This window comes from Saimiri boliviensis, chromosome 3 (genome assembly GCF_048565385.1).
Source record: "Saimiri boliviensis isolate mSaiBol1 chromosome 3, mSaiBol1.pri, whole genome shotgun sequence".
Taxonomy (NCBI): Eukaryota; Metazoa; Chordata; class Mammalia; order Primates; family Cebidae; genus Saimiri; species Saimiri boliviensis.
In genome coordinates, this window is record NC_133451.1 from 86776335 (window position 1) to 86794504 (window position 18170).

General features: G+C 43.7%; 1 protein-coding gene across 1 annotated transcript; it reads left to right on the plus strand.

Annotated features, from left to right (window-relative positions):
* The first annotated feature begins 662 nt into the window (after positions 1–662).
* ATOH1 (atonal bHLH transcription factor 1) lies at positions 663–2890 on the plus strand. Its single transcript, XM_003924022.4, has one exon. The coding sequence runs from the start codon at positions 841–843 to the stop codon at positions 1906–1908; it is 1068 nt and encodes a 355-aa protein (XP_003924071.1). The 5' UTR covers positions 663–840; the 3' UTR covers positions 1909–2890.
* The last annotated feature ends 15280 nt before the right edge of the window (positions 2891–18170 follow it).

Below are 18170 nucleotides of genomic sequence, written 5' to 3' on the forward strand. Positions count from 1 at the left end.
TTCTGAGACGAGTGGGTTTTTCCCCCTTTATTCTAACAGCAATCTTAAATGACAGACGTCATGTAGCAGTTATGTATCTATGAACATGTATGAGAGATTTATAAATACCTGCATACATGAACACAAACATCCTGTTACACATGAGAGATCTTAAATGCTCGGGCACCGAAGGTGGGAGCTGTGATCCCAGCGTGGGGGCCGCACGGGGCAGGCGGGCTGCAGTCCGCGGTGAGTGCCTTCTGGGCTCCCCGCGTGTCTGGCCTCGCCCGGAGCCGCCCGTGGCCGCGCACGTCTGACCCGAGTCCACTCGGGCACCATCCGGGAGCCCGGTCCGCATCGGCGCCCGCACCCCAGCCGCCGGGGTGGTGACACACACCGGAGTCGAATTACAGCCCTGCAATTAACATATGAATCTGACGAATTTAAAGGAGGATAAAAAAAAAAAAAAAAAAAAAAAGCGGAGCAGGCGCCGGAGTCCTCTGCACACCAGAACTTTTCTCCGGGTGTAAAAACTCTTTGATTGGCTGCTCGCACGCGCCTGCCCGCGCCCTCCATTGGCTGAGAAGACACGCGACCGGCGCGAGGAGGGGGCTGGGAGAGGAGCGGGGGGAGACTGAGTGGCGCGTGCCGCTTTTTAAAGGGGCGCAGCGCCTTCAGCAACCGGAGAAGCTTCGTTGCACGCGACCTGGTGTGTGATCTCCGAGTGGGTGGGGGAGGGTCGAGGAGGGAAAAAAAAAAAAAATAAGACGTTGCCGAAGAGACCCGGAAAGGGCCTTTTTTTGGTTGGGCGGTTGTGCCAGTGCTGCCTCCGATCCTGAGCCTCCGAGCCTCTGCAGTGCAATGTCCCGCCTGCTGCCTGCAGAAGAGTGGGCTGAAGTGAAGGAGTTGGGAGACCACCATCGCCATCCCCAGCCGCATCATCTCCCGCCGCCGCCGCCGCCGCCGCCACAACCACCTGCAACTTTGCAGGCGAGAGAGCATCCCGTCTACCCACCCGAGCTGTCGCTCCTGGACAGCACCGACCCACGCGCCTGGCTGGCTCCCACTTTGCAGGGCATCTGCACGGCACGCGCCGCCCAGTATTTGCTGCATTCCCCGGAGTTGGGTGCCGCAGAGGCCGCGGCGCCCCGGGACGAGACGGACGGTCGGGGGGAGCTGGTAAGGAGGAGCAGCGGTGGTGCCAGTAGCAGCAAGAGCCCCGGGCCTGTGAAAGTGCGGGAACAGCTGTGCAAGCTGAAAGGCGGGATGGTGGTAGACGAGCTGGGCTGCAGCCGCCAGCGGGCCCCTTCCAGCAAACAGGTGAATGGGGTGCAGAAGCAGAGACGGCTGGCAGCCAACGCAAGAGAGCGGCGCAGGATGCATGGGCTGAACCACGCCTTCGACCAGCTGCGCAATGTTATCCCGTCGTTCAACAACGACAAGAAGCTGTCCAAATATGAGACCCTGCAGATGGCCCAAATCTACATCAACGCCTTATCCGAGCTGCTACAAACGCCCAGCGGTGGGGAGCAGCCACCGCCACCGCCAGCCTCCTGCAAAAGCGACCACCACCACCTTCGAGCCGCTGCCTCCTATGAAGGGGGCGCGGGCAACGCGACCACAGCAGGGGCTCAGCAGGCCTCCGGAGGGGGCCAGCGGCCGACCCCGCCCGGTAGTTGCCGGACTCGCTTCTCAGCTCCGGCCTCTGCGGGAGGGTACTCGGTGCAGCTGGACGCGCTGCACTTCTCGACTTTCGAGGACAGCGCCCTGACAGCGATGATGGCGCAAAAGAATTTGTCGCCTTCGCTCCCTGGGAGCATCTTGCAGCCAGTGCAGGAAGAAAACAGCAAAACTTCCCCTCGGTCCCACAGAAGCGACGGGGAATTTTCTCCCCATTCCCATTACAGTGACTCGGATGAGGCAAGTTAGGAAGGTGACAGAAGCCTGAAAACAGAAACAAAACTGCCCTTTCCCAGTGCGCGGGAAGTCCCGCGGTTAAAGATCCCCGCACCCGTTAATTTTTGCTCTGCGACGGTCGTTGTTTAGCAACGACTTGGCTTCAGATGGCAGCTACATTTGATGGTTTGCAAATGCCGCCGCTGTTCCAAACTTCCTAAGGTCCATATTGTGTGATGAAAACCTTTCTGTTAAAGTTATGTCCTTTCCGCCCACCTTCTGCCCCCCCCCCCCCGCGTAGATAGATACGATATAATTGTATGTACCCATATATGGCATCGTTATTCTAGTTCCCTGCTGCCAATACGCTGCTAAAACGTCGCATCTTCTTCTCTGTCGCTGGTTTGGGTTTAATTTATTTTACGCCCTTGGCATCCATCCTTGTGTGTTGCGCACTCAAGTGTGTGAGATTTAGTCTTCTGAAGTTGTTTTCCAAAATGCACAATGAAACGCAAAATTAGTGCTTCCAAAGTGGATAACTTTTGACTACTGAACTGTTAGAAAACAGGGAACTTTAAGATTTATATATTGTATAAACATACCCAGTATGTGTATCCGATCGCGAGAACCTTGGCGTCTTTTAGGAAACTTGGCGCACGCACTTTATCAGCCGCTGCTGCGGTGGTGGCTCCAGGAGAAACTCAGCTGCCAATTGCAGACCAGTTTTTTTTTTTTTTTTAAACACAGCCACTTATAATCCTTAAGCTCTTTGCATATGTTTGTTTAAAAAATGAAAATTAAAAAAAAAAGCTAGTAGTGTCAAAAGCATTTGGTCAATTTTATTTTGCTTTGTTAATATTAGAAAACTTATTTATTATTGTTTGCTACCATTTCTACTTATCTTGATTCATTTTTTACGTTTTCTACTCGAGATCATTTTATTTTAATTTAGCAAAGCCAACTGCCATTGTTTAATGTATTTTCTTTTGCAAATAATTAAAATAAACGTGAAAAGTAGCTTTTATTTGTCACTTATTCCATGAGTATAACTACTGAAAACAATTTTTAAATGAATGACTTGGAAGAATTGAGCTAAGTATTCAATTAAATGCCGTTTATGTGATCTTACAGTTTTTGAAGAAATATGTTGCATACTTGGTGCCTTCGGGTAGTATCAAAACCCCTACAAAGAAAAGCACTCAGGTCAATAATTAAATTGTGAGTTAAAACGTTTTCCAAGTTTGCAGCACAGTTTTGCCTCTTTGATAGCCAGGATCTTCCCAGTCTTCTTTACTCCTTGCCCCAACCACATCTGCAAGGGGCCATGGCCACTAGTTTTAGGTTTACTAGGACTTACCTACCCTGGAGTAGTTAACTCTACCGGGGTTAGCTATGTCCATTCATAAAACTTAAACAAGCTCAACATTTTTCAGGTAGGTCAAGCGCAGTGCGCTCTCTCTCTTCTGCCTCTGTCTCTCTCTCTTTCTCTCTTTTGGGAGAGGAAGACCTGAGGAGAGAAAGATGATAACAGAAGAAAACTTGAGGGGAAAACAAGAAATTGGATTCATGGAATCAAAAATTAGAAGTGTGTAGTTGCCCTGGGAAATTGTTGACCTCCACTCATTTTTTTCTTTTCACACAATTCTGCTTCTCCCGATGTAGAAGCTAATGTCTGCCTTTATTTTGTCTTTCTGAATTGGCTTTTGTGTAGAAAACATTCAAACAAATTTTGGGGTCAATTGCAGAAACTAAACGGCGCTGTAACTCTCCCCTCAGGTGTCCTCACTAAGGAAAAACCTATTCTGGGTCTCAGGTTTACAGGTTTTGGAAAAGCTAATTGTGTGTGTATTTGTGTGTGGCGCAGGGGAGGGAGAGATAGAGAGAGAGAAGACAGTGGAATAAAAAAAATTAATTTGGCACACTTGAGAGTAGAACTATTTATTAAACTAAATATTCGGCGACATGTCCCTGGATAAACACCGTTGAATTTGAGACGTCGATTTTAAGCCAAGCCTTTTATGTTTCGTGGCCTCACTGGGATAACAAATTGCGGGGAAATGAAGCACCAAAAAGAGCGTGGGAAGGTTAGTGTGATCACTCCTGCATCCTCTTCTCCTCCCAGCACCTTGAAAAGAGGAGAGCGCCAAAAAGGAAAAGGAACGCGCCACAAAGTGGGTTTGCAGAAAGAGTAATGAGGAGGGAGCACAGGTTCTGGTCTCCAGTAAGAAACTGCGGAACCAGCTTTTTACTGACCACCTGGGTATCTGTGTCTTTCAGTGGAAGCCGACCAAGAGAGGCGGAGAACCTCCGCCAGCTCTCTGGGAGAAGCCAGCAGGAGGCTGGTGACACTTTCCAGGGCAGAAATAATGCACCTGTCCCTTAGATAACCTTTTGCACCCACCGAGTTTGCTGTGTTCACGATAAACATCAGGATCTTCGGGCTGCTGAATAAATCAAGCTATTGCTTCTAACACATTTCCATTTCTCTCGCAACAAGCAGACCCAACCGGTATGGGAATACAGCAACCTTTCGGGATGAGAGCACGCAGATTTTTACAGTTATTTGCTTAGTGTGCTCGCATGCATGTGACAAGGACCTAGACTCATCTTACCTGTTATGAATCTGAGTCAGAAAAGGACAAGAGGAAGGAAAGGTTATTTCTTTTTTCCTCAAAGAATATCTATGTTTCATTTTTTCAAAACTATTTATGCGCATTTTGTGTCAATCAAAGAGGAGAAAGACATTGTCCAATGTTGCTATTCTTCATGGGCTCATAGAAATTGCAAAACAGAAAGAACATCAGGAACATCTTCCTTCACAGCTTTTATAAATGAGGAAACTGCTGTTCCTAATTTGCCCCCAAAATCACACTGCTAGAAAGTGTCAATATTCACAACTGATCTTACTACTCCTGGCCACCAGGTCAATGCTCTCATAATGTTTTTCTCTGAGAAAATCAATAGATAAGAGTTACAGCTATCCAAATGTTGGGGGTGGGGGAAGGACTGTACCACCACAAGATGTGGATATTTATACTTTTAAATATTAGTGACATTATATAGGAATTGGAGATAAACCCAGCTTCATTTAAGCACATTCTTTACATTTCTTCTCAAGAGAAAAACAACCATAACAGAATATAGGAAATATCATACTGATATAGTATTTATAATAATATAGAATTGGAAATATTATATCACACTGATTGAAAAGGGAGGGTGAATTTTACTAACCCATTAAGACATGCACAAAAAGTCAAATCACTGTGGTAAACTGAGTGCTCAAAGTTCAAATGAGAGCTTTAACCTCTTTTCTCTCCGTTCTATTTCTTTTTTTTTTTCTTTTTTTAATGCTGGCATTTCTTTGAAAGAGATGTACAATCACATTTCCATTTTAAGGTTCTGCTATGGAGTTTGCATAACAAACGTTTGGCAGCTCGCTCTCTTACACTCCATTAACAAGCTGTAACATATAGCTGCAGGTTGCTATAATCTCATTAATATTTTGGAAACTTGAATATTGAGTATTTCTAAGTGCTCATTCCCCATATGCCAGACCACTTCTGCCATGCTGACTGATTCCTTTCTCTCCATTATTAGCAATTAGCTTCTACCTTCCAAAGTCAGATCCAAGTATCCAAGATACTAGCAAAGGAATCAACTATGTGTGCAAGTTAAGCATGCTTAATATCACCCAAACAAACAAAGAGGCAGCATTTCTTAAAGTAATGAAGATAGATAAATCGGGTTAGTCCTTTGCAACACTGCTGGTGCTTTCTAGAGTTTTATATATTTTAAGCAGCTTGCTTTATATTCTGCCTTCACCTCCCACCCCACCAGCACTTTTATTTGTGGAGGTTTTTGGCTCAGCACACTTTGGAAAACTTATTTGATTTCACGGAGAGCTGAAGGAAGATCAGTTTTGGCAACGGACAAATTTAAACACGATTTCTATGGGACATTGCTAACTGGGGGTCCAACTTGACCAGAAAAAAAGGGGGAAGTTAATTTCCTAAATCTTAACCAATGAATGACCAATATTTTCATAAGGTCTTTCTATTGATTTTAGAGTATTTGAACCAAGTAAGCAGAGTACCTGAACCAAGTAAGAGGTCTTTTATCAAAAATAGCTTGTAATATTTCTCTCCTTTGCTCATTTGAAAGTTCAAGAAAAAGATTATCAAATTCGTCTTGCCAATTACAAACCTGAATTGGAAAGCAAAAGTAGCAGATGCGCTTAGCACTTATAATCTAGACTTGTCAATTGCAATCTAGAAAAACCAGCAAGTGCTGGTGAGAGTTACAGATAACCAATCGTAGTTGAATTGCTTGCAGTTATTTTTGTGAGACAGTTGTGGGGAGAAGGATGTAGAAAAGACAAAAGTTTTTCTCGATATTGTTGACTTTACATTCACTAACCGCCCTCGCCCCTCGGCCAAGCAGAGTCCCAGACGCCGACAACTGAGGTTCCTCTCCTTCTCCAACTAGGCCCCTAAGGAGAAAGGGAGAACTGAGAGGGGAATGGGTTAAACCCTTGGAAGCACGGGAGAGACGGGGAGGAGAGAAGTCGGAGGAGTATAAAGAAAAGGACAGGAACCAAGAAGCGTGGGGGTGGTTTGCGGTAATGTGAGTGTTTCTTAATTAGAGAACGGCTGACAATAGAGGGGCTGGCAGAGGCTCCTGGCCGCGGTGCGGAGCGTCTGGAGCGGAGCACGCGCTGTCAGCTGGTGAGCGCACTCTCCTTTCAGGCAGCTCCCCGGGGAGCTGTGCGGCCACATTTAACACCATCATCACCCCTCCCCGGCCTCCTCAACCTCGGCCTCCTCCTCGACGACAGCCTTCCTCGGCCCCCCACCAGCAGAGCTCACAGTAGCGAGCGCCTCTCGCCGCCTCCCGCACTCGGCCCGGGCCCCTCTCCTCCCCCAGCTGCGCAGCGGGAGCCGCCACTGCCCACTGCACCTCCCAGCAACCAGCCCGGCAAAAAAAGAAGCTGCGCAAAGTTAAAGCCAAGCAATGCCAAGGGGAGGGGAAGCTGGAGGCGGCGGCGGGAGAGCTGTGGGGCTGTTCAGGGAAAGTTGGGCTGGGGCCTGAGGCACCTGAAGCAGTGAACCAGGACTAAGAAGCAAGCGCATCCTCCTGCGCAAGCCGAGAGGCTAACGCGCTCCCGAACACATTCAACTGCCCGGCCCAGCGCGGGCATTTGAAGATCTGCTTGTCTTTTCTAGCCAGAGACGCATTTCCTCACTCACTCCGTTATTCTAAAGACTTTTCTTTCATGCCGGTAAAATTCTCAGAGTTTAAACGTTAATCGAGAAACCGACGTATGGACATTGTCTTCCACGTGTCAATCCACCGGCGGTACCTGGCTCTTCTTTCCTTGGCCCCTTAAGAACAGTTAAGCATTTCAGTGCAAAGATTGTAGGTCTTTCTCCTCTCGGGGTGCCTCTCCATTTTCAGTTCTGTTTTCTTTGGTCCCAGACAAACAAATTAGGCTTTTGCTGCCTAATCTACAAGTAGGTCAGGCTCATCCTACAAGTTCATACCTTTCCCCGGTAAAAGCAGAAGGCTCCTCCACAGGGACGAAAAGCAAGATGCTCTTCAATATAAGTATTATTCACATTGTTTTCAGCAATTCTGATTAGAGAGTTAAGAGACATGATCATGAAACCGCTGTTCGGGCTTCCAGCTGATTGCACAGCTGCAGGGCCTAGCTACTGTTAGGATGATGAAAAAGGTGTGAGCTAGGATTTGAGGTCTTGGGATTTCTCAAGCCAAGAGATGTCATTACTCCTTTGGACCACTGGTCATTCGTTTGTTCATTTCTAGATACAGTTTTCCATAATCCCTCCCACCTTCCTGTCCCTGCAAACTCTTAAAGATGAGGTGCTGGTAAGGGAGGAAGTAGAATTGGAAGGGATATTCCATGATCTGGGGCAGGGGTGAAATAGCATTTGAAGGAGGAGAGGCATTATTCTTTGTCCCTTAGGGGCCACAAAACCAGGAGAAATCTGAAATCACTGTGCCACCAGTTAACCAGGAAGATAAGAGGCCAGTTCTTTTTATTTTCAATAATGCACCTGCTTCTGGAAACAATGTACAGAATTATTTATTTTATTTAAGTTTTCTTCCCTCCCAAGAGGCACTGATTCAGTCAGTCAAGGAAAAATCCCAGAAATCTGCATACAGGGTTTCCAAGTGATTCAGTTACTAGTAGAGCAGAGGATCCTTGAGACACTAATGTAAGAGAGTTTCTATCAGAGACCTTGAGATTGTCTATGAAAATAGAAACTAGCTAGTAATTCCCCTTTACCTCCTTTTACAGTATTTGGTAATTTTTTTTTTTTTTTCCAAAAAGAGAGAAGCAGGCAACACAGATTCTTGGATCCCACAACTTGACTTTATTGCTTTCAGGCTATTTGGCCTGGGACAATGTGATCCAGGCCTAAGATGTCTCAATTTCAAAAGTGATACCAGCTGCCTTTGAAGGCATAAGGGCATCAGTCCAGGAGGTAGAAGACATTCTCCCCCAGACTGTCCAACATAAGTTACTCAGTGGGAGAAGCCAAAATCATAACGGTGAGTGTTTATGAAAAGCAGGAAACAAGAATTTGCTCAGGCCAAACAAACTCTAAAAGAAATAGAGGGATGGGTAAGATTTTCAGGAAGCCCTTGGTTTAAGGTAGGATGGACTAAGCCATAACACTCTGTAATAACTATAGCCTGAATTTAGAGGGCCACCAAATTTGATGGAAAGGTTAGCCATCTATCACTTGATTGAAGAAATAGCTATTCTGTTGTGCTGGTAACGGTAATCAGAGAAAACCAATTTCATGATGTAGAAATTCAGTGAGCCCAAGAAACAGTGTAATTTCCTTTGGTGACTAATTCTTTTATTTCTTTCAAACTCTTCCTCACTGTCTCACATAACCCACATCCCTCTTCTTTTCATCAGTGAATGGGCACTTAGTAAGCATCAATCTATATCAGGGGAGTTAACTACCCTAGAAGACGCAAAAGAATAAAATAGAGCTCCCTCCCTTAAAGGACTTAGAATGTGGTTGGTATCTCAGAACAAACATAGAAAAGAAGCTTCATCCCTTAGGTGAGGGTAGCATTATCGCTGCTGATGAGCCATAGCATGGTCTCCTTATGTTTGCCATCACATTATTTCATTCATACTTCCAGGTGTATCCTGTGCATAACCTTCTTTGTTACCCTTAAAAATAGCAGAGATTTTGAATGGCTTGAAACCATAGAGCTAATCTTTAAGTCACTTTTGACCTCAGAGAATACATTTATTTGTTTTTTTTTTTCCTGAGGTTGTTAAGGTATAGTTATAATTTCATACCAGAAAAAAAAAAAATGAGGTTCTGAGAGAGATTTGAAAGGTTTGTGGAAGGTAACACAGTCTCAGTAGATTCATGGCCACAGAAACTCAGGTCTTTTCTCAGCCTAGGGTCAGTGTTTTTTCTACCACATTTCACCTGCCTTGGGTTCATAGTTTGAACCCGCCACTTTATACTTGCTTCTCCAGTTCTTGTGTAACGTGGAAGTGGTAGAGATCCCTGAACTCTTCTGTTTTACATTTGGTCTAGAGAAAGATAAGATAGTTCTTTGGAGTTGGTTATGGAACAGGCTCCATTTCCATATGATAGATTTAACAGATATACTGGAGAGAGTAATTTTCATTTAGAATGCCAGCTTTGCTCCTCTGATGTGACTGATACTGGACATGATTGCCATTTATTCCATATTGACATTCATTTCCACTTTTATCTAGAAAAATCCATCCCAATGCTAAACACAAAATAGCATATGAGGTTAGGAAAGGAGGCTAAAGAGTGTTATATTAAAGTGTGTCCTGAAGAGTAACGAATTGAAAGAAGGTATTTCCCAAAATTGTTGCCTCATCTATGCTTGTGAAAATGGCAGGGAAAATGGGAATACAATTTTTATTGAAAGGAGAAGTAAATGTATGTGTTAGAGCTGTAGCTGTGGATTCGTTCATTGACAACATACATGTTTTATTCACCTGGTCATTGGAGCTGTTGGTTTTTCCTCTGAAGCTTCCTGCAAGTAAATACTTGCCACTGTTCTGAGTGGTTCAATGCCTAAGAAATATTTCTTTGTTTTAAAAAATTCTGATACTTGCGTGTCATGAGTCAGTACTCCATTTTATAACACCTCCAGATTCATTGGTTTAAGGCAATTTCTTTTGTATGGCTCATGACTTAGAGGCATTCAACCCCCTCAAGGAGTGAAGTGGAGAGCAGAAAGGATTTGAAAAGCAGAATATATTCCTAATCAAAAAGGAAAGTTCACAAGCAGCCACAAAGGTCACATCTTAGGAACAAGGGATAAACTTGGTACTTGCAGTGCTATCTGGATAGTTTTCCATAGGTTATTTAGCCCTGATTCCTCCCTCTCCCCACCTGCACACCAGGACAGCTCCTAGGGATTTAGGTCAGAGCACTTTTTACCACAATCTAAACCCAGATTCCTGCTTTTTTTTTTTTTTTTCCTGTTGTTGTTTGCTTGTTTTGTTTTTGTCTTGTTTTGTTTTGTTTTTGGCTAAATACAAATTTATTTTATTTTTATTTTTCATTATACTTATGCAGATTTGTTACACAGGTAAACTAAAAAGCTTCTGCACAGCAAAAGAAACTATCATTAAAGTGAACCAGCAACCAACAGAATGGGAAAAACTTTTTGCAATCTACCCAGCTGACAAAGGGCTAATAACCAGCATCTACAAAGAACTTAAACAAATTTACAAGAAAAAAAAAAAAAAACCACATTAAAAAGTGGACGAAGGGGCCGGGCGTGGTGGCTCAAGCTTATAATCCCAGCACTTTGGGAGGCCGAGGCGGGTGGATCACAAGGTCAAGAGATCGAGACCAACCTGGTCAACATGATGAAACCCTGTCTCTACTAAAAATACAAAAAATTAGCTGGGCATGGTGGTGCATGCCTTTAATCCCAGCCACTCAGGAGGTTGAGGCAGGAGAATTGCCTGAACCCAGGAGGCAGAGGTTGTGGTGAGCCGAGATCGCGCTATTGCACTCCAGCCTGGGTAACAAGAGCGAAACTCCATCTCCAAAAAAAAAAAAAAAGTGAGCCAAGGATATGGACATTTCTCAAAAGAATACATTTATGCAGCCAACAAAGATATGCATAAAAAAAACTCATCATCACTGGTCATTAGAGAAATGCAAATCAAAACCACATTGAGATACCATCTCACGCCAGTTAGAAGGGCGATCCTTAAAAAACCAGATTGCTTCTTAACCTGTCCTGCCTTGTGGTACCAAATGACTCACCTGACTGAATATTCCCCACTATTTTGGGACATCTACATGGCTTCTATTTCTAGAAAAGGAGTCTGACGCTATCATGTAGACCTTTTCTATTTATGCTTTCTCTGAAAATGATCGTAAATATGTTCACTGTAGGCAAGAAGGCTACTTTCCCAACATTTTGTTCAGTATCTCTTCTTTTTCCTCCACCTTCCCCATTCTGCTGCAGAGAGGTGTAGATTTACCCAGACCAATGTATTGGCTTTGGTTTAATGTTTTCTCATGGGTGCTACATCTTACATTAGCCAGTTGGCCCAATGACTAGAGAGACAGGTTCAGGGAGGCATGGTTATTCAGCCAGAGGGTATATTAATGAGGAAGGCCAAGCCTTCTCCAGGGCTGTGGAAGGAGAGGAATAATTTCGTAGAATCCATTTGGGAGACCCCCCCACTCCACCCACCAGAGCACTTTTCCATGTACCAGGTAATTTATATTTATATTGCTCTTGAGGGAGCCTCCTCACCCTCATACTACTGAGAAATAAAGAAAATAATTCCTCTTGTGGGCGAAGAGTTGTTGCCAGAACTCTTTCACCTCTGAGATCACCTCCTTCTGGGTTCCTCCCAAGACTTCAAGTTCTGGTGAAGATTCTTTTTTCTCCTGGAACCCCATACAAAATTCTCTCACATTCCACTGGAATTTCAGATTTGTTTTTAAAGGCCCAGCCCTTGAAGGGAGGAGTCCATGTCTAATTTGAGTTTGCCACTGGCCCAATGACAGGTAGATAATGCCCATGGAAGAGAAAAGTGAGACGCAAGGTCACTCAGGCCTCTATGTGTTCTGCCTGGCCATAGAATTTCTTGTCTTGCTTTCTTTTTAAGTTAGACACTTTAAACTGACTACAGCCAACACTGGGACTTCTTTCTGTCCTGAAAACTACAAAGCCTTTCTAACAGGCTTTCCCTCCCTTCTTTAACTTTTTGCCTAGTCTGTGAAACCCCTAGACAGAGTGAAATACTCCGTCCCTGTGCCCCAATGGTCCTTCTAACAACTCACTCTATTTTAAGAGTGCATTTCTTGAGTCACAGCAAGGTCTTATTCACCCTTGCATCTGGGCTGTCAGAAACCCCAATATGCCTTTCCAGGATTTAGCTGGACAGGCTGATGCCCTCAGGCCAGTCTTGGGAAGCTGCTTTCTTCTCTGGCCCCATGCTGTTTTATAGTGCACTGCCTGAACTGTCTTGGCAGAGTGTGACTCAAGGGGTTACCTTATGTGATCCCCAGAAGGCAGAAGCAGCCTCTCTTCCCCTTGCACTTCCTTGCTACCTATATCCCCTGGCTGCATTTTATATATTATTCTTTTCTAGCGCCATCTTTCCTTCCCTTTCATGAGCTCTCACATGCTTTTCCTTCATCCTTTTCTAGCAATTTTCACTTCCCTGTGATTTACTCCAGTCCTTCTGACATCCCTTGATCCAATTGCTACCTTTTCTTCCCCCATTCCCTTGACCTTTATTTCCCAGCACTGGCCCTCCTTAGGCAGAGGTTTTTTGTTTGTTTGTTTGTTTGTTTGTTTGTTTGTTTTTGAGACGGAGTTTCGCTCTTGTTACCCAGGCTGGAGTGCAATGGCGCGATCTCGGCTCACCGCAACCTCCGCCTCCTGGGTTCAGGCAATTCTCCTGCCTCAGCCTCTTGAGTAGCTGGGATTACAGACATGCACCACCATGCCCAGCTAATTTTTTTTTGTATTTTTAGTAGAGACGGGGTTTCACCATGTTGACCAGGATGGTCTCGATCTCTTGACCTCGTGATCCACCCGCCTCGGCCTCCCAAAGTGCTGGGATTACAGGCTTGAGCCACCGCGCCCGGCAGGCAGAGGTTTTATTTCATGTATTTGCTCCTTCATCAACACCCTAACCTCACCAGTCCCCATTCTTTGGGTCCCATCCTTCCTGGTTCGCCTCTAGCTTGCCACAGTCAGGGCAGGACCTAAGCAGCCACTTCACTGCATGGTCAGTAAGGCAGCAGCACTTTGAGCAGCCCAGGCAGGCGCTGATGCAAGTTAATGCCTAACACTTTAGAAAAATCTGCAGTGTTTCCCACAGGAGCGGTGCAGGCATCAGCCCTTCATCCTGAACAGGGGACGTAGCAGAGGCGGGGAGGTGCAGGTGGGCATCAGAGAGCTGCGGAAACTGGATCTCCTGTCAGTGTGAACTGAAGGCTTTTTCTCCCCTATTCTTTCTTCCCTCCCCTCTCTCCCCTGACAGAGACACCCAACAGTGTTTTGGTGGCTGTGCTGTCGACTTTCGCCTCCTAATCTCGGTTAATCAACTCGAGATCATTGATGCAGTTCAGCATCAGCCCATCTGTTTGATCAAGAGTCAGAGATCTCTATTTCTTTGCGGTCAGAATTCCTCCCTGGGGCAGGCACCCTGCTATAGTAACCTTCATTTAATACCCCCATTATCGTTAGCATCAGAGCTCATCGACACGCCTTTCCACAGAGGATCCCTGCTCCAGCCTAGAGGACTCCAGCATCTTCAAGGAATACCTTATTGGAGTTCACCTTGACTGCAATCCGAAGGAAGTGCTGCGGCTTTCAGCAACAAATAGCCACTAAGCAATAAACGTTTCAAGATCATTTCTCTCTAAATACAATCTTCAGTTTTTCTGTTTCTTTCCATCATCTACCGTTTTCACTTTGTCTTCATCTAGAGGATGACAAAGTTCCCTCAAAGAGGCTGTCTTTTATCCATGGGAATAATTTTGGTCCAACATGCTGTAAACTGGTTTGCAGGATACTTACAAAGAACAATAGCGGAAATGAAATAAACCATTCAGAACTGTGCCCTGAAGTTTACCGAGGTAATTGATCCTTCTACTGGATCCTCCTGAATTTTTCAACAGTAAACTAATTCATCTTCAACTGTAGATTTCACCATTATAACATGTTTCACAAACAGTAGACACTTTAAATAATTTCAACATTTACCCCATAAGTTAAATGAATAAGACATTTGGTTAAAATAATAACACTTCTAGAAATCAGAGAAAGGAAGATGAGAGAGACAGAGAGAGTGAGAGAGAGAGAGAGAGAGATTGCTAGCGTAAAACTTGCACAAGAGATTTGCACCTGTACAACTCGTGGTTACATTAGTCTGCTGAAATCTAGAAGTACTCACCAGGACAGCTGGCAAATAGGGGGTTAATCATTACATAAAATGATGCATCATATCTTTTCAGTTTGGTTTATACTGAAGGGCAGTAAAGATTTATGCTTCAGGAGGATAAAACTGTTATTTTCAGAGTGTGGTTGGCTCCTTTGAATGTTTATTTTCTGAGGAAATGTAGATATAGCTAGTCTATGCTATTAGAACATTCCTAGCGCTCCTTAAAGGACTCTCTGGCACTTCAATCATCTGGATGTATTAGGCTATATGAAAACGTCTTGGGTTTCTGAAATGTTCTAACACTTAAGGCTTATAAGAATGTTGAGCTATAGTAACAATAAAAAAAAACCCAGAAAACTCCTTAGACATTTTGTTAAATTAGGTAATACTGTTTATCTACATTAGTTTCCACTTTCCTGTAGTATTTTTCAAAAAGATAGTTTTATCCTCCAATATTTTTAATTAGTGCTAACCACATTTTAATTTAAAAAAATTTATGAGTTGGCCTTTCCCCCCCCCCAATAAACAGTATGCTGATTTCTTTCTTATATTTATGGAAAATTAATTCATGGATGTAGATAAGATAGGTGTATCTTATTACTATACATCTCTCTGGTATTGTATTTTCCAGTTCCAGGAAGGCAAGATTGAAAGAGCTTTCTGTCACCAGCTAGTTATTAACAAAAACAGTATTCATTGCCTTTCTGATCTTAGGCAGCATCTGAAGCTCCCTGCAGTTCGATCCTGTGATTATTAACTCACTTCCCACCAGTATCTTATACAGACCCATTATCTACTGTCAATATTTTTATAGCCTGTTAGGAGAAGTCCTGCTTACTTCCTGTTAGAAGGGAGGTAACAGAGTTTTTTCCCTCTTTTTTTAAGTAGGTAAATATGTACTCTACAAATATGCTTGATTGAGGAGGTAAGAAGGGAGGGAAAGGGGAGCCTAACATCTGCTGTCTCACAGGCTCATTGTGTGATTAATAATTGCTCTAGAATAGTTTTACAGGGTGTAGGCTTTCCAAAACAAGGATTACTGAAAGATCCAGGTTTGAAAACTTTTTTCAGTTCTGTTCGGACATGAAATCCTAGACATTAGGTGTGGGGTTGTGTGTGTGTATGTGTGTGTGTGTTGTTGTTTTTGTTGGTTTTTAACCATTTTATCTTGATGTAAGCCATTTTGATTTTCTAGCTTTGAGAAATCTCTGAAAGAAATTTTCCTGAAAGAAATGAATTGATAAATAATTTCGATGTTTAAGAGAATGGAACTTCACAACATAGGACTGTCATAGAGATTTTTTTATGAAAACAGGGTTAGTGTTTCAAGGCTCTATTTTCTAAGAATAAACATATTTTAAAAGTTTATACAAATAAAACATAGCCTTTAGTTCAAAGCATATAGTTTCAAAAGTAACTTTATCACATTCCTGTATTCTCTATCTCGTGGTTGCTCTGATAAAAGACCAAGGCAAATGATCATAGATGTGGGATAACACAAAATATTGTCACAAATCACAGTACTTTAAAATATAAATTATGACACATAATGTTCAACTTTAAAAGTTTTTACATTGAAAACATTTTTGTCAAGAATTAGGGCCGGGCGCGGTGGCTCAAGCCTGTAATCCCAGCACTTTGGGAGGCCAAGGCAGGCGGATCACAAGGTCAAGAGATCGAGACCATCCTGGTCAACATGGTGAAACCCCGTCTCTACTAAAAATACAAAAAATTAGCTAGGCATGGTGGCGTGTGCCTGTAATCCCAGCTTCTCAGGAGGCTGAGGGAGGAGAATTGCCTGAACCCAGGAGGCAGAGGTTGCGGTGAGCCGAGATCGCGCCATTGCACTCCAGCCTGGGTAACAAGAGCAAAACTCCATCTGAAAAAAAAAAAAAAAATAGAAGATTATTTCTGTGTTTATAGTTTTATCTTTTTAAAAGAGTAGTAAACTTGAAGTTAGTAATTCTATGTTTTATTCCCAGTTTTTTTACATATTAATTCTGTGTACCTAGGGCAAAGTTACAGCTTTTCTGAACTTTAGTTTTATTATTTATAAAAGGGAAGAACAATTAAACTTGAGCCACACAAATCAGAGATTTGTTTTCAAAACCACATAACATACAAGAATCATGTAACATCACATATATGTGTACCACATTAGGCCAATTATGCTGTGGTAACAAGACCAAAATCTGAGTGCCATAAGCAACAATAGTATATTTCTTGATTATAATACAAAACAATCAGAGGAGGTTAGCTGGGACTTAGCTGTGACCACAGATTAGCTGGTCTCTTATTACTTAGGTACCCAGAATGGCACAACAGCCACAGCTACCACCTCAAGCATGGCTAGTTACCAAACACAGAAGGAAAGAAGGCTCTGGAGGCAATTATATTATCTGCTTGGAACTGATATATCACTTCTGCTCACAATTTATTGGCCAGAACTCCTCAGAAGGTCCCATCCTACCACAAAGAGATCATTAAGTACTTCCTACCAGACTATAAATAGCATTAATAACCACCATAATTTGTAGTTGGAAATTTCCAATGTCAAATTGCTTTACAGGTGAATGTTATTTACCAAAAGTAAACTGGGGATTTCCAGGAGTTAAGGCGGACTTGAATTCAGCAAAAATCATAGTACTTTTTTGTGATTTAACTTTTTAAAGTGAACTTACTTAGAAGTCTTTAAATTAAACAGTATGGATACATTTGCTTGCAAACGTAAAACACTGACAGGAAGCATTGACCCAGAGGCTACTAAAATGAAGCTTGACATTCTAATTGGCTTCAACCAGATCACAGTTTTCCTAACATACAAGTCCTTATCCATTCACTAAGATACAATATTTTGAGATTCTGTTCAAAATGGTGACTGAGAGGAGGGATCTAAGAAGATTGAATAGAAACAGCTTGGGAGGGCAATCCCCAGCAAGAACAAAGCAGAGGGTGAGTGATCACTGCATTTCCAAATGAGTTATTACTGCCCACAGACCAGGAGATTCCCAGGCGGAAAAGCACAAGTTTTCAGCACAGCTCTTTCAGCCAGTGCAGTGGGTCTCTGCACAGAAAGTCACACAAGTCTGGGTGGCCATTTCACTTGGTATCTAGAACGCCTGGGAGACAGAGTTGCCCATTCAACTGAAAAAAAGAGGGCTGAAAGAGGGAATCACATGATCTGGCTCAGTAGGTCCCACCCCCACAAAGATGAGCAATCTGAAATGCTCTGGATTGACAGTTTCACAGCAAGCACAGCAGGACCCAGGAGGGTCCAGCTCCGTGAGGGGGAGGGTGCATGCCATTACTGAGGCAGTCCACCTCTACTGAGGCAGTCCACCATTACAGAGGTAGTCTGTCATTACTGAGGTAGTTTTAACTATATTGCTGTAAACAAAACCACAAGGAAGTTCACAGATTAGCTTGGCAGAGCCCACGGCAGCTCAGCAACACTTCTGCTGGCAGACTGTGACTATGCAACTCCTTGATGGGCAGGGTATCTCTGAAAAAAAGTCAGCAGCATGTCAGAGACATATAAATAAAGCCCACCTTCCCAGGATAGAGCACCTAGAAAAAAGGCGGTTATGAGTTCCGCTGCAGCAGACCTAACATACATGCTGAGCAGCTCTGAACCAAACAATGGAGCTCACAGCTCAGCACTTGAGCTTCTAGAAGGGACAGACTCTGTCATCAAGCAGCTCCCTGACCCCTGTATGTCCAAAGAGACACAAGGAGAGCTCAGGCTGACATCTGGCGGGTATCCTTCTGGGACAAAGATAACAGAAGAAGAAACCGGCAGAAACTCTTACTCTTCAAATCACCACAGGTG

Excerpts from the sequence above, each read along its gene's own strand:
- ATOH1 (XM_003924022.4), top strand. The coding sequence starts at position 841 with ATGTCCCGCCTGCTGCCTGCAGAAGAGTGGGCTGAAGTGAAGGAGTTG.